The sequence below is a fragment of the Typopeltis vanoorti genome, chromosome 23 (genome assembly GCF_054136105.1).
Source record: "Typopeltis vanoorti isolate ZY-2024b chromosome 23, IOZ_Tvanoo_1.0, whole genome shotgun sequence".
NCBI classification, from domain to species: domain Eukaryota; kingdom Metazoa; phylum Arthropoda; class Arachnida; order Uropygi; family Thelyphonidae; genus Typopeltis; species Typopeltis vanoorti.
The window spans coordinates 66,757,015-66,781,727 of record NC_143571.1 but is presented as its reverse complement, the minus strand read 5'-3'; the positions used below and the strand labels follow the sequence as shown (position 1 = coordinate 66,781,727).

The 24,713-nt window shown below is 37.8% G+C and overlaps 1 protein-coding gene across 4 annotated transcripts in view; it reads left to right on the top strand.

Annotated features, from left to right (window-relative positions):
• LOC150093925 (cilia- and flagella-associated protein 91-like) overlaps positions 1-24,713 on the top strand; it is a 201,447-nt gene that overhangs the window by 13,427 nt on the left and 163,307 nt on the right. For all 4 annotated transcript variants that reach the window (XM_090413047.1, XM_090413045.1, XM_090413046.1 and 1 more), the window contains exon 6: positions 7,148-7,316. In XM_090413047.1, the coding sequence (XP_090269173.1) occupies positions 7,148-7,316 (169 nt within the window). The remainder of the gene's footprint in view (positions 1-7,147; positions 7,317-24,713) is intronic.

The following is a 24,713-nucleotide window of genomic DNA, read 5'->3' as shown; positions in this document are numbered from 1 at the left end:
CCGTTTGGCAACTCCTATGGGTAGAGATGACCTTGCTAATGCTTCTGCCTGGTATCTCCACTTGGACCTGGCTCCCACTGAAGAGACCTCAATAAAGGTCGAAACTAGTCTGGGTTGTGGCCCTTCCCTTAATGCATAACATTAGACATATCTGCAAGGAGATGTGTTTTGCATTATGGGAGATACTGAGTAAGGAGTGTTGGTAGTTTGCTCCACCTTTGCCAGGAGTGCCCTGGTGTTGTACCACCTTACCCCAGTCCTGAAGATACACTTGGGCCTGGCTCCCACTGAAGAGACCTCAATAAAGGTCGAAACTAGTCTGGGTAGTGACCCTTCCCTTAATGCATAACATTATACATATCCACAAGGAGATGTGTTTTGCATTATGGGAGATACTGAGATAGGAGTGCTGTTAGCTTGCTCCACCTTTGCAACGAGTTGCTTGGTGTTGTACTACCTTACCCCAGTCCTGAAGATACTTTCGGGCACAAACTTTGTTTGCTCACACTTGGATAAAGGATTAAACTAAATTTATTATAATTCCTAGACTTAGCAAAGGCATTTAACAGGGTGCCACATGATAAGCTGATATTCAAGTTGCAGCACATGGGTCTGGATGTCAGATTCGTCAACTGGATTCAGGATTGACTGTCCGATAGGTATCAGAGAGCTGTGTATGGTGGAGCAATATCAAAGAGGCAGAAGGTTACAAGTGGGGTTCCACAGGGCTCAGTACTGGGACCTATATTGTTTAACCTTTATATCAATGACATTGTCCATGGATTGAAAGGGGATATTCGGTTGTTTGCAGATGGTGCGAAGCTGGGAAGGGTTATGAATAATAGTGCAGCAGTGGTAGCCGTGTAAGAGGATTTGAATAAGCTAGATAGATGGGAAAATGAATGGAGGTGTCAGTTTAATGCAGCAAAATGTAAGGTCTTGAGGTTTGGGACACATCGATGGGATGCTGCATACTCTATGGGAAGAGTTAAACTGGAGGAAGTAGGAGAGACGAGAGATCTGGGTTTGATGATTGATAGAAACCTGAAATTTAGGGAACATATTGCAAAGGTGGTGAAGGTAATGCAGAGGATTGCTGAAATTATGAGAAGGACACTGACCTGCAGAGATAAAAGGGTTATAATTCCATTGTATAAGTCTGATCAGACCACACTTAGACTATTGTTCTCAGGTCTGATCCCCAGGATCTGAAGGAGATAAATTAACTGTGGAAAGGGTACAAAGGCGGATAACAAAGATGGTGTCATGACTATACAATGTTGGTTATGAGGATTGGCTGAGGGAGTGTGGACTGTGGTGGATAGAAAAGGGGGGGTGATATGATTGAGACTTTTAAACTGTTGAGAGGTGGTTACAGGGTTGACACTGGAGAGTTATTTCGCTTGGTTGAACAACAGGGTGTTGTTTGAAGGAGTCATGACAAGGGGCCATCCCTGGAAGTTAGGAAAGGAAACTGTGAGAAAGAGGGTGAGGAGTGGTTTTTTTGCATGGAGGGTGGCTGAACGATGGAATGCATTACCTGATGGAGTGGTGAGAGCGAGAATGCCATCCCTGGAAGTTACGAAAGGAAACTGTGAGAAAGAGAGTGAGGAATGGTTTCTTTGCATGGAGGGTGGTTGAACGATGGAATGCATTGCCTGATGGAGTGGTGAGAGCAAGAAAGGTCAATGCATTTAAGGAGTGGTATGATAGACTTTGTGTTTCCTAGGAGGAACCTCCCTTGATGAGTCTTTTGACCCCATGGAGGTCTGAATAATAATAATTATCATCATCAGAACTCTACAGTCAAAGACTCATTCTTAGAAATACCTCATCAATAACACTATTAAATAAAATAAAATAAAATAAATAAAATAACTATTAAACAACACCAAGAAATAAATTTCATTGGTTTCAAAATGAACGAAAGAATAAAAGACATAATTTGGTATCCTCTGATGTAGGATAAAAATTTTATGCCCCCTTTCCAAAGGGTGGAAAAAAACATGGTGTTTTGAGTATGAGCCTGAAACAAAGTGCCAGAGTGCTGAGTGGAGACCACCAGAAGAAGGGCATCCAAAAAAAAAAAAAAATCAATAAGTCTAGGAAAATTGCAGTATATGCCTTTCCCTCATCTAATGCTCTTGTAACTTTATCATAAAAGGCTAGCATATTGCTAAAACAAGAGCGCCCCTTCACAAATCTATGCTGACTCTCACTGATAACATTACCCTCATCTGCCCAATGCTGTATATGGTCCCTCACTACTTTCTCCAAGATCTTAACAACTACTGATGACACACAAGCTGGCCTATAATTAGACACTTCCAGTCTGTTACCACCCTTATGCAATGGCACCATCTTACCTTCCTTCCATTACCATGGGCACCTTTCCCGCAGCCAGACTTTCATTGAAAAGCCAGGTCAAGGGCATCGTCAGTTCCTTAGCACATTCTCTCAAAACTCGTGGTGAAATATCATCCACTCCCACAGCTTTGCTAACATCCATAGTACTCAGTATGTGGAACGCGCTCTCCTCCTGCACCTCTAAACCTCGAACTTGCTCTATCCCTCTAGTATTTAAATTGACTCCTCTAGGATGAAATACTCCAATAACGTGTTCATTGAACAATTCCACTATGTCCTCTGCATCAGTTACTCTATTCCCATTTTTACCCCACAATGTCATTCTTCCACAGTCATTTCTCCTCTTACTGGCCACATAGCTAAAACTTTTCCTTGGATCTAAGGGCCAATCTTTTCTCATATTCCAGTTTTGCCTTCCTTACCATACTAGTCACTCTTCTAGCCTGTGTCTTATATTCTTCATGCATCTTCTCTTCACCTCTCCTTATATCTCTTCCATAACCTCTTTTTCGCATGTAGCTCCTGTTTAATATTGTTTGTCATCCACTTTATTCCAAATTGTGTCCTCTTCTTCACTCGTGGAATACAGCTTACTATTGCTGCTAACAAATATTCCTTCACAATTTCGCAAGCACTAATGATATCCCAACCTTCCAATTCCTCCCTCCACGAAACTTTCCCAAGTTGACATCTAAGACTATTATAATCATCTGCTTTATAATTTCACATACGTTCCCGTCTCTTTGATATTCTTGCATATCTATTCATTTTCCAAGTCAAAACCATATGGTCACTCTCTCCAACTGGTGGGAGAGATGTCATCTCAGTTATTATCAGCTCTTCTGATGCTATAACCAAATCCAAAACTGTTGAACCTCTTTTTCCCTCTGTTACATGTTGCCTAAGACATTTGTCCCTCAAGAATTCTAGAAATTCCATTCCCTTATTGTTACATGCATCTTCCTTTCCCCAATCTATACTGCTGTAGTTAAAATCTCCCATAACAATCGTTCTTCTTGCTCTTGCCATGCTCGACTGTCTCAGCATCACCCACTCCTCTGTGCTCCTTGGTCTGTAGCAACACCTCACTAAATACCCTGTCTTACCCACCTCCACCTCACACCAATAACAGCATTAACAATAATAATAATTATTATTGTTTTATGTAGTGCTTTTATTATTAATATTTTTTTTGTTAGTAGCTGGTTGAAGAGTTAATTAGGGCATACAGTTAGAGGTGATAGACTCTTGGGTTTAACTCCCTTATTGAGAGTATCCAGTCTTCTTGCCATAGCATGACCTTGACAATGTTTTCCTATTCCAAACATTTCATGGACCACCTCCAGATATGGTTAGGGTAAATAGTACAACATTATGTACCAAAGCCTGATATTTTACTGTCAGTTTTGATTCCATATCTTGATCCCAAGAAGAAGGCACTTTGGAAGCAGCACAAGATGAATAATGGTAATAAGCAGTTACATGAAGAGTATAAAGAGCAAGCCAGGAGAGTGACTTAGTTGATAATGACAACAAAAGTGCAGAATTACCAAATCAGGCCAAGAAAAATTATTATAAGTTTTTTTGTTATTTTGATATGTGCAAGTAGAAGGAAGATTGATTATGGTAAGAATGTTTTAATAAATGAAAGTAGGATATTGGTAACTGCTGCAGTGGACATAGTCTTTGTGTTCAGTGAGCAGTTCATCAGGGTGTTTCATTCTCAGTATGAAATCAGAAGCTCAAGTTTAGAGAATGTAATGAGAAAAGATTTAATGGTGAGCAAGCAAGAGGTATAGAAGCAGTTAAGTAAGATAGATGCTAATAAGATGATAGGATTTGATGACATATCACCATGAGAGAATGTTCAAGGGAGTTAGCATCAGCCTTGGCCTACCTGTTTAACAAAAGTCTTGTTAAACAAATTATATGTTGATCGGTATATCTGGGGTTGTAGTTAAAGTATGGGAGAGGTTAGTGAGATTATTATTATTATTATCATCGTCATCCGAGCTTGATGGAGTCAGAGACTCAAGTTGGGAGGTACCATGTCTAAAACTGATTTAATCTGTCTACATTTACAGCACACTCAGGCAATGCATTCCACTCACCAACTACTCTCCATGCAAAGAAACTTCTCCCCACTTTATAGAATTTCCAGTGATGGCCTCTTGTTCTACCCCCCCCCCCACTCTATGAAAAATCTCTTCTATGTTGGCCCGATAACATCCCTGACTAGCTTATATATCTGAATCATATCCCCCCTCTTTCTCTTATTCACGAGGCTCTGCAACTTGCATTCTTGCAATTGAAATGTCCCCGTAAAATTTTTACCAAGTTTGCAGCAAAATTTCACACATACACGTTGTTCTTCAAGCTTTTTCATTGTCACTTTGTGACTAATCCAACAAACAACGTGTGCACGTGCTCACTTCAGCGGATGTAACTCGATGACTAATACTCATAGCAGAATGGGGAAAATGGCAATTTGTTGTCAAAACCTGCCACTAGATGCACTCAGTAGTTGCAGTGTGCTGCCGGTTGGCACGCTATTTAAAAAGTTTGGTCTTTTTTTGAACATGCCTCATATTCTGAGACATTCTGTAATCTCAGTGCTTGCCATATTAATTTCCATGGAACCTGATCAGAGGTCTTTTTGTTATCTTTGTGCTTTCTAGTAAATTTTTGATCAAGTGAATGGCATCAATTAAGGATTTTCCTTAAATGAACCCACACTGATTTTCAGTGATATTTGTTCTCTCCTGAAACCTCTGATTAAACTTTGTTCCCATATTTTGAATGTGTCAGGGATGAGTTTTATAGCTTATAATTTTTGCAGAGTCACACGTCTCCTTTATTTTTATAGAACAGTATCAGATAGCTTTTCCTCCATTCATATGGCATTCTCTCTCTCTCTCTGTGTGAGAATCCTGTTGAAAATATTTGTCAGGAAAGTTATACCTGCCACACTCAACATTTTCCACAATTCAGTCAGGATCTCATCAGTCCTGTAGCTTTGTTGTTTGCCATTTTGTCAATTGCTCTCTTTACTTCTGATTCTGTGATCTCTGGAACATGATGTTCTATTGATATGTCAGGCAGAACTTTGCTAGGGTAGGTTTCATTTAGCAGGTGATGGTAAGATAATATTTTATTTTATTATGTGACACCTCCAGGAGTCAAAAGACTCATTGCAGGAGGACACTCTACTCTACTCTGCTACATACATCTCACTGTCTCCACTACTACTTAATTCTCCTATTTTGACATTACTATCATCAATGCTATCTACTGCCCATCATCATCATCACCACCAATGGGTTTTTTTTTGTCTGTAAATTGCATGTGTTCTGAAGGCTGATTTGGCATGGGATAAAAAATCCGAATTTCTGGGAAAAAACCTACTACCTCTATAAGATTGGCTAACTCACCTTCAGTTGAAAAAGCCTGTATAAGGAATCAAACCAAAGTCCAATCAAAGGTGTCCTTCAGTAACACTCCCTGTTCATTCTTAATGTATTTGACTGCCTTGATGTCTTTTGAACTATGATGTCTTTGTTTTGTGATCTTGAAGATTTCCTTATCTGACCATTTTGAAAATCCTCTGCACCACTAGCTTTTTCTTGTGTTTTTCTTGCATCCTTCTTTGCTGCCTGATATGCAATGTGGTCTTCTTTAGTTTTAGTTCACTGCCATTGTCTGAAAAAGAGTTTCTTATTACAAAACTTGTCCTTTACTTCTTCCTTCCACCATCTCGTTTCCTTGTTGCTGTTTATAGATCTCTTTGATATGCCTAAATGGTGTGCAGCCTGCTTAATGCAGTGTCATTGGAAATCGTTCCATATTTCATTCACCAAGTGTCTAAGTTCCTCTCGATGTAGGCAATCCACACGATCTTACAGATTTCACTGACCAGCAGATTTTAAAGATTTTTCTCTAGAAGCTATCACTAGGTTTGGCATCAGAAACTCTTTTACCAGCAGTCTGTGCTGCATGGTCTTGAGAGACAGGTGGTCTGCCATAATGTTATTGACAGAGGCATTATGAAAAATAAATAATAACACAAAGGTGAAGGAAGAAGGCATCAGAAAATAAAACAAGAATATGAAAAGATAATATCAGAGGGAATCATGAGAAATTTTTATGGAACTGACAGAAGAAAATAGTGTTTTCTAGAATAATCATAATGAACAATGAAAGAAAAAACAGTTGCAGAGGATATTGCATAGTTTTTATCTGCTTGTTTGACTGAGTGGTTGTTGTATTCACTCTCCTGCCAAATAGGCTGTGGATTCAAATCGTACCATGGACAAGGATGCTTCATATTTACACGGATGAATATCATCACCTAGTGTGAAACTAGCACTCTGCTTATGGGAGGTCTGAAGTGGCTTACATCAGTTCCATGTTCAATCTTTAGAGTAGAATTTCCACTGCCTAATCTATTATCTTATCTAACCAATAGATATCTAACGCTTATCTAATATAACTTATTATATTATTTAATCCATAGCCCATCTATGTTACTAATACTAATGTATTACAGTCCAATAGCCTTTCATGGGCAGGATTCACATGAAAAAAATAAATAATAATAAGGCATGTACGGGATGAAAATGATCATCATTGTCGCCACCACTAGAATGTACAAGAGAAGAGGTAGTATTTTGAATGTAATTGTTATTGTTGAGGATAGTTGAAGGAAAAAGAAAACTTAATGTTAATTTTTATGTATTATTTACAAATGATTATCATTTATGATTATTATTATTATTTACAGAAAATACAACAAGTACAAGAACAACATATGAGACTTATGGAGGCTGCTTTGGTAGATACTACAAGTGAACGAGAGAAAAAAAACAGAGATCATTTGGAATGGCTGTGGAATAAAAAAAAACTATCTACAGCAGAACAGCTACAGAAGATTGATTTAAAATACTCTAAAGGTAGGTTAATGGCTAAATTTCATATTTGATGCAATTAGTTGATTAATTGGCATCTGAATTGTTAAACAATCATGAAATTAGGTTCCAGTATGTCTTACTTTGGCTATATGTACACTAAATATCAATTTCCAATTTTTTATTTCAGTTTTAAACTAATATATCTTGATACTAATTAATAGTATAAACATTGAAAATATACTGAAATGATTTTTTTAATTTCATTCTTTTGTTATTTTCAGTATGAATAATGGTTAAAAAATACAGCTTCTTAATATCTCAGAGTGATTTTCTACACACATAGAGGTAAATTCACTCTGTTATTAACATTGCACCTTCGTAAAGTCAAAAGGCTCACTACAATAAGGTACCTGTTGTCCCACAAAAAGATCACTGAACAAGCATTAAACTCATTTTCAATGCATGTGCATGCACATGCTCACAGGTAATGCATTTCACTTATTAACAACTTTCCATGCAAGAACTTACTACTCGCCTGCCTCCTGCTCATCTTTATATGCTTCCAAAGACGACCTCCTCTTCTGACCATTTTGTTCAAAATCTCTTCAACATTATGTCTCAGTCATATTACACCCCCTCCTCCACAAGACTTTGCAAATGGCATTCTCTCAATCTGTTGCCATATCTCACATTATAGAGACCAGACTTTCTTTTTATTATTCTTCATGCTATAAGCTTTAGCTTCTTGTGTTTATAATACTTCAGTACAAGTAATCTGACCATAATTTTTTTTGCTGTTGTTGCTAATTGGTCTTTTCATATTGATTTTCAGTTTCGTGCTCATTTTTGCAGAGTATAGAATGCTTATCTAGAAATGGGTAGATATTCTATACTCTATACATTCTATACTCTGCAGGGAACAGCATGGGTTTACTAAAGGAAGGTCATGTTTTAGCAATTTGCTCACATTTTATAACAATGTTATGGCCGAGTTAGATAAAGGGAATGGATACACTATGATAATGTTGGATTTTTCTAAGGCATTTGATAGGATACCACATGATAGGCTGTTATGTAAAGTGGAGAATATGGGATTGGAACATGATCTATTGACTTGGATCAGAGGATGGTTGACAGACAGATATCAAAAAGTGGTATACAGTGCATGTGAATCTGCCAGATTTAAGGGCCTCCTAAGGGCAATTCCTGGACACCTTCGGGTGACTGCCTGGCCTGCTGTGCTATTCCTCCCTTCCAGGGTTAGCAACCCTGGTAGGGTTAAGTTTCCTCGCTTGCAATAACTCATCAGATGAAGGCTCAGATTCTTATAGGCCAGAGCAAGGAAACTCATCGAGTGTGAATCCAGATGTCTGTTTCTTGTTTGTTTGGAGGTGATCCTGCCACCCGCCCCAGTGGCATCCTCAGGAAGAAAGTTAAAAGAAAGCTCTGCAAAGACTGTCATCAACCATTTATTCAAGTTCTCGTCATGCTTGTTCTGGCAGTCACTTCACATGTCAGGTCTGTGATCGTGCATTCTCTACCGCAGTTGGCCTTGGTATGCATCGCACCTTGAAACATCCAGCCGAAGCCAACACTGCAATAAGAACAGAGCACATCAAAGCACGTTGGACTGCCCAAGAAGAAAAGATCCTCACCACTCATGAGATCGAGTTGACGGCTCAAGGGATAAAGAAAATCAATGAGGCTTTATTTAAGGCGTTCCCATTAAGATCCTTGGATGCCATCAAGTGTCATAGACGGAAAGCCAGTTACAAAGCCTTACTTCAAGAATTGGCAACCCATCCACCACAGGTAGGGACAGGTAATATCTCCTGTCCCTGCCTCTCCATCTTCCAGCCACTATTCTGCTGTTGAAGAAGAGGCTTTGATTCTCAGACTGACATCATCTCTAGATGATCCTCCTCTTCCAGAATATATCCATCAAATTCTTAAATATCTCATCCAGACTCACCTTCTGGGAATGGATATCACAGATCAGTTGAATGACTACCTCCACGCTAAATTCTCTGAACACTTCATGCCTCGTCAATGTCTCATTCTGCAATGACTTTGTCAGAGGAAGAGGGTCTATGCAGCTATGCAGACTCTCTATAAAAAGAATAGAGGGCAGTGTGCCAAAACCATCCTTGATGGTGCTTCCCCTACACCTCTAGCAGACTTACATGATGAGTTTGTCAAATTCTGGAGTACAGTCTTTTCTGCTCCACCTCCACACTTCCTTGATTATGATGTCCAACCTATGATATTGAGGTCCATTCCTGCCCTTCAAATATACCAGCTGTCTCCATCCAGGAAATTAAAGCAGCTCTTCCATCTAATTTCTCTGCCTCCGGACCTGATGGTTTTCTCTGCCTCCGGACCTGATGGTTTTCCTGCGTCTAGGCTTCGGAAGGTGCCGTTGAAGATTCTTCAAGACTTAGTGGACATTCTCCTTTCCAGTAAAGTAATACCACCATACTTACATGCTTCAAGAACTATTTTCATTCCGAAGAAAGAAACTTCAAGCTGTGCATCAGGCTTTAGACCCATTACCATCTCTCCTGTGTTACTTAGACTCTATCATAAAATATTAGTTAAACGACTTCAGCAACATATACAGCATGATTATAGACAGAGAGCTTTTGTCCCTTTGGACAGCTCTGCCAAAAATATATATCTTCTTTCTTCTCTTCTCTCTGATTCCCGACGCCTTAAGCCTCTATATATGGCATCGCTGGACCTCCAAAAGGCCTTTGATAGTGTCTCCCTTCCTGCTTTCCTTCGAGCGCTGTCTATTACTGGATGTCCAGAACCTTTTCTTTCCTATGTTATGGAGTTATATTTGGGTAGCTCCATCACTATCACTACAGGGTGCAACTTCTATTCCTGCAGTGCGGGGTGTTCACCATGGTGATCTCCCCTTTTCTTTAACTGTGTCATAGATGAGATTCTTCATTCTCTTCCTAGCCATATAGGCTACTCTCTAGGCACTTCTTCCTTTAATGCTATGGCCTTTGCAGACGATCTTATTCTTGTAGCCTCTACTAAGATATGCTTACAGGAACTCCTTGACCGGGCAGTTGACTTCTTCTCTATTCAAGGCCTTTCTGTTAATGTAGAGAAGTCCTGCTCTTTAGCTCTTGTCCCCTATGGTTGTGACAAGAAGCTTAAGGTCAAGACTATAGAGTTTTCCCTGCACGGGAGGCTGTTGCATGCTTTGACCATCCTGGAAGAATGGAGATACCTCGGTATCATGTTCACCCCAAAGGGAAGGTCTTCTGTTCCCCTCTATCCTAGAAGCTGGGATCACTTATTTGAGGAAAGCTCGTCTCAAGCCCCAGCAAAGACTGTTTCTCCTTTCCTACTATCTCCTACCTCGCTTTTACCACAAGTTGGTGCTTGGTAGGACATATATCTCAGTACTGTCCCGAATGGACAGGTCTATCTATTTAGCTGTGAGATCATGGCTCCGACTACTGCCTGACACTCCTACTGCATATTTCCATGTGCAGGTGAAGGATGGTGGGCTTGAGGTTCCATCACTTAGATGGCTGATCCCACGCCTGCGGCTGTCAAGAATCGTGCAGTTAGAACTATCTTCTTCCCCCATCTGCAGAGTGGCTTTCTATAGCCCATTAATACAAGAAGACTTTATGTGGGCTAAAGGCTGGTCCCATTATCAAGGTACTTTAATCGAGTCAGCACCTGCAGAACACAAGAGATGGGCATCTCTGTTGCACTGTTCTGGGTTCGAGTGTATTGATCTTATCAGGACGAGGATCAATGCCCTGCCTACTCGAGCCCGCACAGCTCGATGGGGTATGGAATGTTGCTTCCGCACCCATGGGGTCTACGTGAGGAGGCATGATGCCGTGGTCTCCATTCTGAACAACCACTTTAAGAACAAAGGTTGGGAGACTGCGGTGGAACCACATTATAGGACCTCTGTGTGTTTGCGTAAGCCAGACTTAGTGATTAAAAGAGATGGTGACGTTTGGGTAGTTAATGCCCAGGTGGTAAATTATTATAAAAAATAACCAAGATCTAGCTAGTAAGATGCGGGAGGAGCATGGGGCAACTCCGAGGCTTACCAGCGCCACCATCTCTTTACATGGCGTATGGAGTGCAGATAGTTATAAGGACTTAAAACAGCTTGGGCTTACGCAGAAGGATATAAAAGTTCTTTCCTTGAGGGCCCTACAGGGCACACCGGTGGCATGGCATTGCCACCAGAGAATGACTACAATGATAACTAGAACAGGCATAGGGTAAAACACTTGTAAAGGCTTAGGCCTATATCAAGTCTGAACGAGATGTCTGGACGTGATGTAAGGGTAGTACTGCCCATAACCAGTACAAAGATTAATAAAAAAAAAAAAAAGAATAAAAAAAATAAATAACCAGTGGTGTACCTCAGGGTTCAGTCCTTGGACCATTATTGTTCAATCTATACATTAATGACATCAAGCAGACTCTATCATCAGATTTGCAATTGTTTTCTGATGATACGAAGATAGGCAGGGCAATCAGGGATACTACTGATATTGAGCAATTACAAAATGATTTGAATAGACTGGAAATCTGGACAAACGAAAATGGCTGTCAGTTTAATGTTAGTAAGTGTAAAGTTATGCACTTTGGCGTGATTAGAGTTCCAGCGGCATATTATATTAGCAGGGTTATGCTACAAGAAACTGAAGAGGCAAGTGATCTTGGTGTATTGGTGGATAAGAATTTAAAGTTCAAAGATCACATAGCAAAAGTTGCAAATACAACTCAGAGGATAATTACTATGTTGAAGCGAACCTTGACATGTAAGGATAAGGAAGTAATTTTGACTCTTTATAAGGCTTTAATAATACCTCACTTGGATTACTGTGTGCAGATTTGGTCTCCCAGGTTCCAAGGGGATAAAGAAACTGTGGAATGGGTGCTAAGAAGAGCTACAAAGATTATATCCGGATTATGGTATTTTAGATTATGAGGATAGATTGCAAGTATGTGGATTACAGACTCTGGTTAACAGGAGAAAGAGGGGTGATATAATAGAGGTCTATAATCTTTTGAATGGGTGTTATAGCATTTCAAATGATGAAATTTTTCATTATATGGAAGGCAGGGAGAGAACACAGGGGCATCCATGGAAGTTAGGGTTGTTCTCAGTCAAAAAAGAGTTACGAGCTAGTTTTCTCCCAGAGAGCAGTGAGTGGAATAATTTGTCCTTATGGGTAGTGAGTGCATCTAGTGTAAATGAATTTAAGGGAAGGTATGATAGCTGGGTTGGGTAATTTACAGCCTCCCTCAATGAGTCCTTGACTCCCATGAGGTCTCAGATAATAATAATAATAATAATTGGCTTATTCCATTCTGATCTCTTTTTTTATTCATTCATTTTATGGATTGCAATTGACATTCTTCATAAATTTTTTTCATTTTTAACATCATCATCATCATCAAATTCCTGACATGTAACCTGAAAGGGTGTACAAGATATGGTAGTACTACATGAAACTTATATCATTACTAACTTCCTGCACCCTCTGTCCAAAAAGAAACTGAACTTTTCGAAAATAGAAGAAACTAGTGGAGTCACCTGTTGTATCTTTTTGTTGTCGAAAGCGGCAACCTTCATTAGTGTTGTGTCAACTGCTTATGACATTTGTTTCATTAGAAGCCGAGTTATAGTGCCAAGAGTGACAGTGTGTTTTGACGAACAGTTGGAAAATGAGTTTCAAACAGAGAGCTATGATTGACTTTTGTGTTAAACTTGGTAAACGTTTTACCAAAATATCAAATGCTTCAAAAAGCATATGATGAATGCTTATCCCGTACTCAAGTTTACAAGTGGTTTAAGCAATTTCAAAGTGATCATGAGACGCTTGAGGATGATGAAAAGCCATGCCGTACAAAAAACTAGAAAAAATGTGCGTGATTTCATCAAAGAAAACCTGTCATGGGATTGATTGAAGATGAATTGGGGATTCCAAAATCAACTGAGCACAACATTTTGACCAAGAGTTTGGGCGTTCGTAAATTGAATTCGCGATTTGTTCCCCACAAGTTGACCAATGACCAAAAAATGCATTGAATTGAACACTGCAAGGACCTCATTAAAACTGCTCATAAGACTCAAACTTCCTTGAAACAATCGTTACTGGTGAAAAAACATGCCGTTTTGAGTATGAGCCTGAAACAGAGTGGAGACCACCAGAAGAAGGGCATCCAAAAAAAATAAATCAAAAGTAAAGACAATGCTGATTTGTTTCTACGATTCTGAGGGCATTATCCACAAAGAATTCGTTCTGCCTGGCCAAACGGTCAATGGTGAGTTTTATCTTGAAGATTTGAAGCGATTGATAGCGCGAATTCATAGCGTATGGCATGAATATCGTGATGCAGGCAGCCGGTCACTTTTGCACGATAATGCACCAGCTCATTGTTCGAACATTGTGAGACAGTTTTTGAGCAAAAACCAAGTTTGTGTATTGGATCACTCTCCATATTCACCTGATTTAGCACCCTGTGACTTCTTTCTTCCCCCCGCCTTCATTTGCCGATGAAAGGAAAGTGATACAACACCATTGAAAATGTTCAAGTGGCAGTAACACGACCCTCAACAGTATCCAGTGGAAGACCGTTAACTTTGGGGGGTTCTGGAATAACACTCTTTGGGGGTCTATCCAATTAACCAAAATTAACCCAAGTTTGGGTTAGTTGTGGCGACTCATTTGCCATTTTGTCGAAAAACTGTTTTTTTTTCCTTTTTTAATAGAAAAAATTATAGGCAACAGACATTGAAGAACTTTTTTATTTTATTTGATGCACTTCGATATACAAACTTTTATATACAGTTATAATAAAAAAAGGTTTTGTATACATAACAAACATCAAACATAAATAAAAAAGAAAATATATTAGGTATTACTTTTAGTAATAAACAAAAAAATGAAACAAATTCTCATGTCAAGAATAAAGACTAAGAAAAAAAATAATAATAATACTTATTCTTAAAAATAAAATAAATAAAACATTCCAGGAGTTATATAATGTAAGTTTTTTAATACATTAAAGAGACATTTAAAGAGTAACTCTTTTGAATTTTTGTGCTGCAAATTCTTTTATTTGATCATCACATTGTAATTCTTTGGTTAAATCACAGTTTATGGAAAGAATTGATAAATAATTTAATCTTTCATTCGTCATTGTTGTCCTATATTTGTTTTCTACATAGGACATCCTGGAGGAGGATCACTCTGCCTCACAGCTGGTGATTGGCAAGGCCAAAAAAATGTTTAAGATTGTATAGCAATTCAGAAAAACATTGACAAGTTTCTTTTCATAAATTAGCTTGAATATATCACCTCATGAGTCATATGAGTCTGGCTTAGTCTGTAAGTAGGATTTTAACTGAATGCATTCATTGACTAAATGTTCGTCTATATCATCTGAATAATAATCAATAACATTATGTGCACTTTTCAAGTCAATATTTTCGATATTAATGTCTTGCAAATCCATTAAAAATTTGAATCTTTTGCTAAATTCCCTGTAGACATGGCCTCTTCTGTCGAAATCTATAATCAACTTATTTAATGCAACGTATAGCATATCCCATTTAAATTTTTCTGCTTCATTTAGCGAAACTTTCTCTGTAGATTTTTCCGAAAATTTTGAAGTAATATGTCTCTTTTTTAAATCACTGTATTCTTTTTCCACACTAGTACTTAATTTTTTGGTTGTCTCCTCGTATTCGTTTAATTTCTGATCTGATTGTTCTCGTAAGTTGCTCACGAACACTTCTAATGACATAATAAATTTCTCACTTTCACATATGTCTAAACCTTAGGTCTGAACTTTTTTGTTAATTAAATTGAATCTCTCTAAAATTTCTTCCCAAAAAACAGTTAAAATCGCAGTTTCAAGTTTCGCCAAATCATTATATAATTTCTGTGCCTCTCTTCGAAAATCAAGTTTCTCATCTATATTGTCACTAAACGTTTTTAATATGTTCATGGTATCATAACTATTTTTTAAAGCTCTAACAGCATCATAGTGACAAGACCATCTAGTCTAGCTTAAACCTTTTATCGAAAATTTTAGTTTTGTTTCATGATTTAGAAGCTCTCACCTATGGGTAGATGCAGAAAAGAAAACATATTTGTTGCACTATTCCAAAAAAGTTCACAATTTGAATTGCAACTTTAATCGCTTCTCCTCCAACTAGATTTAGGGAATGTGCAGCACATGGCACATAATCAGCATATTTATTTTTTTGTTTGAGATGTGCTTGCACACCATTGTATCAGCTGGACATATTTGCCGCATTGTCAAAAGACTGTCCTCTACAATTATCCAATGGCAGTCCATTTTTTTCTAGAAATTCTTGTAAGGAATTGAATAAAGATAGGCCAATGTGACTACAAATTTTGATGAAAGATACACATCTTTCATACACTTTTCCCTCAAAACAATATTGTGCTATAATAGCTAGTTGATCATTGTGGGACAAATCTTGTGTCGAGTCCATCACAATTGAGTAGCTTTGCATCATCCTATTTATTTCAGCTATAATTCTTTTTATTACTTGTTTTCCCATAATCTCTATTATTTGTTCATAAACTGTTTTTGATAAGTACGAAGTGAAAGGCTTTGTCGCAGTTCTTGTTGTTGGATATGTTTGCGCATGAATGGATCGAACTCTGCTAGTAATTCCAGAGCCCCCATAAAATTACCATTGTGCGGAGAGCCAAATATTTTCTCATGATCTTTGAATGCTAAGCCTCTTACGCTTAAATATTTCACAACTGCAATAACACGTTTTAGAACATTGTGGTAATATTCCATATCTTTTCTTAGTTGCTCCTCCAACTGTGTGTCAATAAAAGACTTATTTTCTTTACATGTTAACCATATTAACAATGATTTCCTATGTTCATTAGAATTTTCATGACTTTCTAAACATGGTCCTATATGTTTTCAGTCAGAGAATCTGGTTGTGTATCGAGAAGGGATTTCAGAGAAAAGTTTGCACACTAGACAAAAAACACTTCCCATACTGGTAGAATAGCACAACCAAGACCTTTCCAGTAATTGACCATTTTTAATTTTTTTCACAAAGAACTTATTTGAAAATGATCTGTTTTGTTCTTTGTAATACCTTGTTGAAACTGGGTATATATTTTTTGGATTTTTATTTTGGAAATAAGTCATTTCATATGAGAGACAGTGATTAATAAAATTATCATTTAGCTGTGTAGGCCACACACCTACGTCAACATATTAAGCAAGCAACTCTGCATTTTTTAAAACCTCTTCTGCCTCTTTATCACTATCTTCTTGCAAAACAGCAACAGAGACTTCAGAGAGCTGGTCATCATTTGTCTGATACTGAATGTCCGTTAACGTCAACATTGTTTTTAGAGGTTCTCACTTGTGATTTTAGTCCTAGTAATTTTTCGTTATTGTTATATATATATATTTTGTTGTTTTTTTCTGTTTCTCTTCGGTTAAGTTATTCTCTCTTCCGCTTATTACTGCACCTATATTGTTTAGATTTTCATTTTTATTTTCCAATACAAAAAAAATTTGAATTTTGTCACATTTACTTCTTTCTTTTTCTCTATTTAATTGTATTTTTCGTTTTTCAGCTCCACTTTTATATTTTCTACCAGACATTTTTTAGGTATTTATTTAATCTGAAAAGAAATAAAAAAAATCCACCACCATATTAAGTTGTTTAACGTTTAATGTATATTTATTTAGTATTTATAAAGATTTATAAAGATGTATTTACAAAGATGGGATGCAGAATTTATGCTTGGTGAGAATATATTGTTAGAGATAGAGGAAATAAGAGCTCTGGGGATGATAGTGGATAAGGATCTAAAATTTAGGGGACACATCACCAAAATTGTGAAGAAAACACAAAGGTTTCTGGGAATGATGCGGAGGACACTGACATGTAGAAGTAGGGAGATTCTTGTTCCGTTGTATAAGGCTTTGATTAGGCCACACATGGACTATCGTGCTCAGATTTGGTCACCGGGTTTTCAGAAGGATGAAGAAATGTTGGAAAGGGTCCAAAGGCAACTGACTAAGGTAGTTCCTGACCTCTGGAATGTCAGAAACTACCTTAATCTCTCAGAAATTACTGAAAGATTAGCAAGATGTAATTTGCAGAGTCTGGTGGAGAGGAGGAAGAGGGGAGATATGATAGAGACCTACAAGTTGGTAAGGGGTTGTTATAAGATCAATGGTGGAGAAGTTCTACACAGAATAGTGGGAGATCAGGGGAGAACCAGATGTCATCCCTGGAAACTGTATAAAGAGGGTATGAGTAGGGGAGTGAGAGGCAGGTGTTTTTCATGCGGAGTTGTGAATGATTGGAATGCCTTGCCTGAGAGTGTGGTGTCTGCAAGGAGTTTGAGTGTGTTTGAGACACGGTATGATGAGATGTGTGTGTGATAAAAGGACCTTTCGGATGAGTCTTTGACTCCATGAGGTCTTGGGGTAATAATAATAATAATTTAGTAAACTTTGCCGATACTTACCAGTGAAGAAACGAAACACCTGAAAAGTACACTTCGCCGAACAAATGAATATTTAATATTCAACTATACTGTACTATACATAACCTCAAATGTCAAACAGTGAGAGCTACACTAAGCCAACAAGCTTTAGATGAACTGGATGAGCTAGACTTGCACTCCCATTCCGACATTGCTATATTATTTGCATAATTGACAAATGACAAAGTATATTTTGATTTTGCTGACTACCGACAGAGGTGATAGAAGACAGAGCCGTATTTACTATTTACTGTCATTTAAAACATTGATATTTAATTCAAATCCAATAATGTTGCAAATTAACGATTTTAATGTTACCTAGGTACGAAAAAATTTTGTATATTTATTTTTTCTTAAATTTATAATTTAAATTGTTTTTATTTTTATTTTTTTGACCGTGAAGGAGCCCTTTGATTGAAAGGGCCCTGGGCTGAAGTCCATGCCTAAGTCTGCCCCTGACAGTATCCCAAAAACCGATATAAAAAACTCATTTAATGAATTAATTGACCATGCCAAATGCTGTATCGAAGCTGAGGGAGAGTATATTGATTGAAATAAATGATTTTAATAATTATAATTGGCCTGTGTTTTATTTTCTATCAAAGTCTCCGGTTTCTTTTTGGACAACGGGTATATCTACAATTTTCCTCCAAATCAATCTGTTACCTGTCAAGATTCCATCATTATCAGATCTTATATTTCTATCTTCTAAAGCACTTTTTACTGTGTCAATTCACCTATATCTTGGTCTTCCTCTGGGTCTTTTTCCTATTAACCTGGCAGAGAACACTTGTTTTGCTAATCTTTCCTCTCCCATCTGTTTAATTGATCATACCACTTGAGTAAAACATTCCTGGATGCTAACAATGTCAAGTTCTTTCCTAATATCATCATTTTCAATATGATATTACCATTGATGCCATCTGTTCATGCCCCCGATCTTTCTCAGGACTCGCATATCTGTGGTCTCTAGTCTTTGGTCAAGTGTTTTATTTGTAACTCAGATCTCAGCTCCATAAGTTAAGTTGGTTTCAACACTGTCTTGTATACAGCTAATTTAGTGTTATTATTTTATTATTATTATTCAGACCTTCATGGAGTCAAGAGACTCATCGTAGGAGGTCCTTCCTAGGAAACACAAAGTCTATCATACTACTCCTTGAACTCATTGACTGTTCTTGCTCCACCACTCTATCAGGCAATGCATTCCATGGTTCAACCACGATCTTGCTCACAGCTTCCTTTCATAACTTCTAGGGATGGCCTCTTGTTATTGCTCCTTCCTGCTGTTCCACCAAGTGAAAGAACTCCCCAGTGTCAATCTTGTAACTGCTCTCTCAACGGTTTAAAAGTCTGAATCATATCACCACTCCTATACACCAAACTTTGCATTCATATTCCCTCAGCTGATCCTCATAACAACATTGTACAGTCCTGAAACCATCTTTATTATCTGCCTCAGTACCCTTTCCACAGTTAATTTATCCCTATCAAATCCTGGAGAACAAATTTGAGAACAGTAGTCTAAGTGTGGTCTGATCAGGATCGTATACAACAGAATGATAACGCTTGTATCTCAGCAGGTCAGCATCCTTCTCAGTATTGCAGTAATCCTCTGGGTTACCTTCACCACCTTTGCAATATGCTCCCTGAATTTCGGTTTTTCTATCAGCCATCACCCCCAGATCTCTTGTCTCCCCTCCTTCCTCCCATACAGCTCCTCCAATCGAGCGTGCAGCTCTCATCGATGTATCCCAAACTTCAAGACTTTACCTTTTGCTGCATTAAACCGACATCCCCATTCATTTGCCCATCTGTCTAATTTATTCAAATCCTCTTGCAGGGCTGCCACATCTGTACTATTACTAATACCCCTTCACAGCTTCACATCATGTGTAAGCAAATGAACATCCCCTTGCAATCCATTGACAATGTCATTGATATAAAGGTTAAACAATACAGGTCCCAGTATTGAGCCCTGTGGAACCCCACTTATAATTTTCTGCTTCCTTGATAATGCCCCACCATACACAACTCTCTGATACCTATCAGACAGCCAATCCTGAATCCAGTTGACTAACCTGACATCCAATTCCATGTGCTGCAACTTATGCATCAGCTTATCATGTGGCACCCTATCAAATGCCTCTTTGCAAAATAAAAAAAAAAAATGGCAGCATATAGCTTTCGCTCATCAACTGCTCTTGTCACTTTATTATAAAAGGCAATCAATTACTTAAGCAAGAGCACCCCTTAACAAATCCATGTTGATTCTCACAGATAACATTACCTTCATCTGCCCAACGCTGTATATAGTCCCTCACTAATTTCTCCAAGACCTTAACAACTACTGATGATACACAATAATAGATTTAGTTTAATCCTTTATCCCAGTGAGAGCAAACAAAGTTTGCGCCTGAAAATATCTTCAGGACTAAATATATAGTGTTGTACTATCTTATCCAGTAAGTAGTGCAACACCAAGGCAACTCGTGGCAAAGGTGGAGCAAGCTACCAGGCACTTCTAACCCAGTATCTCCCATAATGCAAAACACATTTCCTATGTGGATATGTATACTGTTATGCATTAAAGGGATCATGATGATACACAAACTGGCCTATAATTAGACACTTCCAGTCTTATGCAATGGCACTATCTTATCTTCCTTCCATTCCTTGGGTACCTTTCCTGTAGCCAGAATTTCATTGAAAAGCCAGGTCAAAGGAGCTGTCAGTCCTTTAGCACATTCTCCCAAAACCTGTGGCAAAATACCATCCAGTCCCACTGCTTTATTGACATCCAGAGTACTCAGTGTTTGGAACACACTCTCCTCTTGCACCTCGAACCTGCCCTACCCCTCTGGTATTAAAACCTTCTTCTCCAGGATGAAATACTCCAATAAAGTGTTCATTGAACAACTCAACTATGTCCTCTGCATCAGTCACCCTGTTCCCATTTTTATCCCACAATGTCATTATTCCACAATCACTTCTCTTCCCACATAGCTAAAAAATTCCCTAGGATTTTCTTTGGATCTTAATGCCAATCTCTTCATGAGAAGAGATTGGCATATTTCAGTTTTGCCTTCCTCACCATACTGGTCACTCCTCTGGCCTGAGTCTTATATTCTTCATGCATCTGCTCTCCACCCCTCTCCTTATAACTCTTCCATAATCTCTTTTTCACCTGCAGTTCCTGTTTGTCATCCACTTTACACCAAAATGTGTCCTCTTCTTCACTCGTGGAATACAGCTTATTATTGCTGCTAACAAATATTCCTTCACAATTTCCCAAGCACTAATGATATCCTGGCTTTCCAATCCTGCCCTCCATGGAACTGCCCCAAGTTGATATCTAAGACTATTATAATCACCTGCCTTATAATTCTGCATACGTTCCCTTTTTTTTTTTTTTTTTGATACTCCTGCATGTCTATTCATCTTCCAAGTCAAAACAATGTGGTTTTGACTTGGAAGATGAATATTCACTCTTTCCATCTGCAGGGGGCTGAGATATTACTTGTTTTATACATTCTCCATTCGCAATGTAGTTGATATTTACAGTGCTTCTACCTATTTTCATTGTCTTTATTTTGTTATTGCTGACCTTCATACCATATCTATTTCAACAGTTATTCAATTTAGTCAGGGAATCTTGCAGACTTGTAGCAGATTTATTTACAAGTATAATATCATCCATATAAAGCAAAGTGCTGAGATTAACATCTCCAATTTTGATATCAAGTTTAATACCACTTTCCTTCAGGTTTAATACCACAATATAAAATGATGGTACAACATGACAGAATTTCATTTTTTATTCTATCAAATTTTGTTTCATTATTTTTACTTTATATTTTCATTTCACACATATTTATCTGCTGTATTTGTGATGTTTCTGTTCTTGTTTCACATGCAAAATTAATATTGTTTAACTTCTGATTTATAAATTCTTATGTTTGTTTCTTTTGTTAGATCTTTATTTTTCCATATAGTGAATTTAAGCATACTGATACTGATAATTAGCCTTCAGGTATTATTGTTCTTTTACTACATTATGTGTGATATTTTCACTATTTACAGTAATTCTATTTAAGTTTCATTACTTGTTCAAATATTTAAATATATTAAAACAAGACCAGGACCCATCTTGGTGAATATTCTCTTTGCACTTTCTTAGAAATTCTCATCGCTTGAAAACCAGGTGATCAAATTTGCACACAGTAATCCATATGTGGATTTATCAAGACTTTACACAAGGAAACCATAACTATGTTGCTTCTTGGTGTTTTGCAACATGGTAAGGGCCTCTTCATCATTCTTATAATCTCTTGTGATGTCACACAGTTTCTCAGTGTGACTCCTAAATTTCTAGTCTTTGTCCACCACCACATCTTGATCTTATATCTATTTTACCTCCTCCAAAATTTTTTCACCAATTCTATGCTTTTAATTTTCAAAGATATATACTTTGCAAAACTGCATTGGTAGATCCACTTGTCCACTCATACTATCTATTCAGACCCTCCTCTAAGGTCACAGGATTTGCTCTGCTCCTCATACTACTATCTCATTTGCAAACAACCATATCTCAGTTAAACATATTCTAGTATCATTAACAGAAAGCTTAAACCATAATGGACCCTAAACAGGCCCCTATGATGGCACATCACTAGTGAATTTCCTCTTTTGGTATACTATCCTCACATAAAAGTATGTAACAGGATAGGGACTCAACATGTTACTACATTCTTGTTTAAGCAGGTTAGTCAATCTAGGAATACTCCAGTCTTTTAAGACATGCAGTAGTATGTCATTGACTCCTGGATAACATATCATCACATAACAGGACAGGGAGCTGTGAGACAGTGGACCTCCATTAGATCAGAAGACTCATCATAGGAGGTCCACTGTCACACACACACACACACACAAAAAAAAAAAATCAAACAAGTCACTGTGACTTAATTGCATTTGCCATCTCTAGGCTTTTATTATTATTATTATTATTTACATCAGTCTCCATGGAGTCAAAAGACTCATCACAGAAGACAACACACTGTCCATTAACACAACAATACTTATTAATGACCTATTATACATCTCCTTAAACTTATTCACTGTTGGGGCACTCATAACCACCTCTGGCAATCCATTCCACTCATTCGCCACTCTCTAAATAAAGAACCTAGTTCACACACCCTTGCTAGCCACACTCTTAGACAACTTCCAAGTGTGACCTCTTGTTCACCCCATACTTCCCATGTATGTATTGAAAAATTTTTGTAGAATATATAGAATCCCTTTGGTAACTTATAAGTTTTTATCATATCCCCTTCTCCTCTGCCCTTAAGCTAAACTCTACAACCCACACATCCTCAATCTATCCTTGTAGGGAAAATTCCACAGACATGTCACCAGTTTGTGTCACTCATATCTGAATCCTCTCCATCACCTTCCGATCCTAAAGAAATGCAACCAAATCTGCGCAGAGTAGTTAAGTCACCGAATCATAGTCTTATAAAAAGAAATAATAACTTCACTATCTTTACTTGTCAATGTGTTCTTTAACATCAAAGTAATTCTCTGAGCTATTTTGCCAATTTTTGTAATATGTCATCTGAATTTGAAATCCGTATCCACCATCATCCTCAGATCCTTAGCCTCATCAATTTCTTGTAAACTAGTACCATCAATATGATATGAAGTATGTAATATTTTTATCCCAAAGTGCATTACTGTACATTTTACAACATTAAATTTGACAACTATTGTCCTTTGCCCACATTCCTAATTATTTAAATCATGTAAGATTTCTACATCACCTTTATCAACTATTGTCCTCCACAGTTTTGCATCATCAGTGAACAACTGATCTAGTAGAGTAGTCCTGGTACAGAGCCCTGGAGCACTCCACTAGTCACCCTCATTCACTTTGATTCCACTCCATCATACACCACTCCTCTGCTGTCTGTCTATCAGCCAATCTCCCTATCCAATTCCCATTTGCTCCAACTTATGTGATAGTGTTCCATGCAGTGTTCTGTCAAATGCCTTTTCAAAGTCCAGCAATGTCATGATGTAGCCATTTCCTTTATCCAGTTCTGCTGTCACTTTATTATAAAATATGAAGAAATTACTGAGGCATGGCCTACCTTTTACATAGTCATGCTGCCTCCTATAGAGTATCATATTCCTATCAAACCCCTATTCCTGGATTTTACTTTTAACCAACTTTTTGAGTCTCCAGCTCAGATTCCCTCGATTCCCTCCAAACATGAGAAACCTTTATCTGGTCTATTTTGACTAATGGTGAGTTTGCCAGTCTCATACAGAGGTAAAGGGTTTTTTCACCCCAACTCAGATTTTTCATTCCCTCATAACAGGCAAACTGGCTCTGTGAACACACACAGATCTACAGTCACAAATACTTAAACTCATAAGGGAGAGCTCAACCCATCCTAAGGGATGGGGGTAATAGGGGGGATTCCGTACAAATAAATAAATTAACTTTTCCAATACTTTAACCACCACCCCAGAGATATCAATTGGTCTGTAATTTACTACTACTACTCTCTTGGAGCCACCTTTATGTAATAAAACTATCTTACCTTCTTTTCATTCCTTTGGAATCTTGCCAGAACAGAGACAGATTAAACAACTTTGTCAGAGGCAGGGTCAATTCATTTGCACATTCTCATAGCACATTAGCTGACATAACATCCAGGCCACTTCTGTATTCATATTGATATTTTTTGATATACTGAGTACCTCTATCTCAATACTCATATCAGTCTCTGTAACCACGGTCACTGCAAAGTCACCACCTGGATGATATGCCATTTCAAAGTTAGTAACTGAAATATTTTTT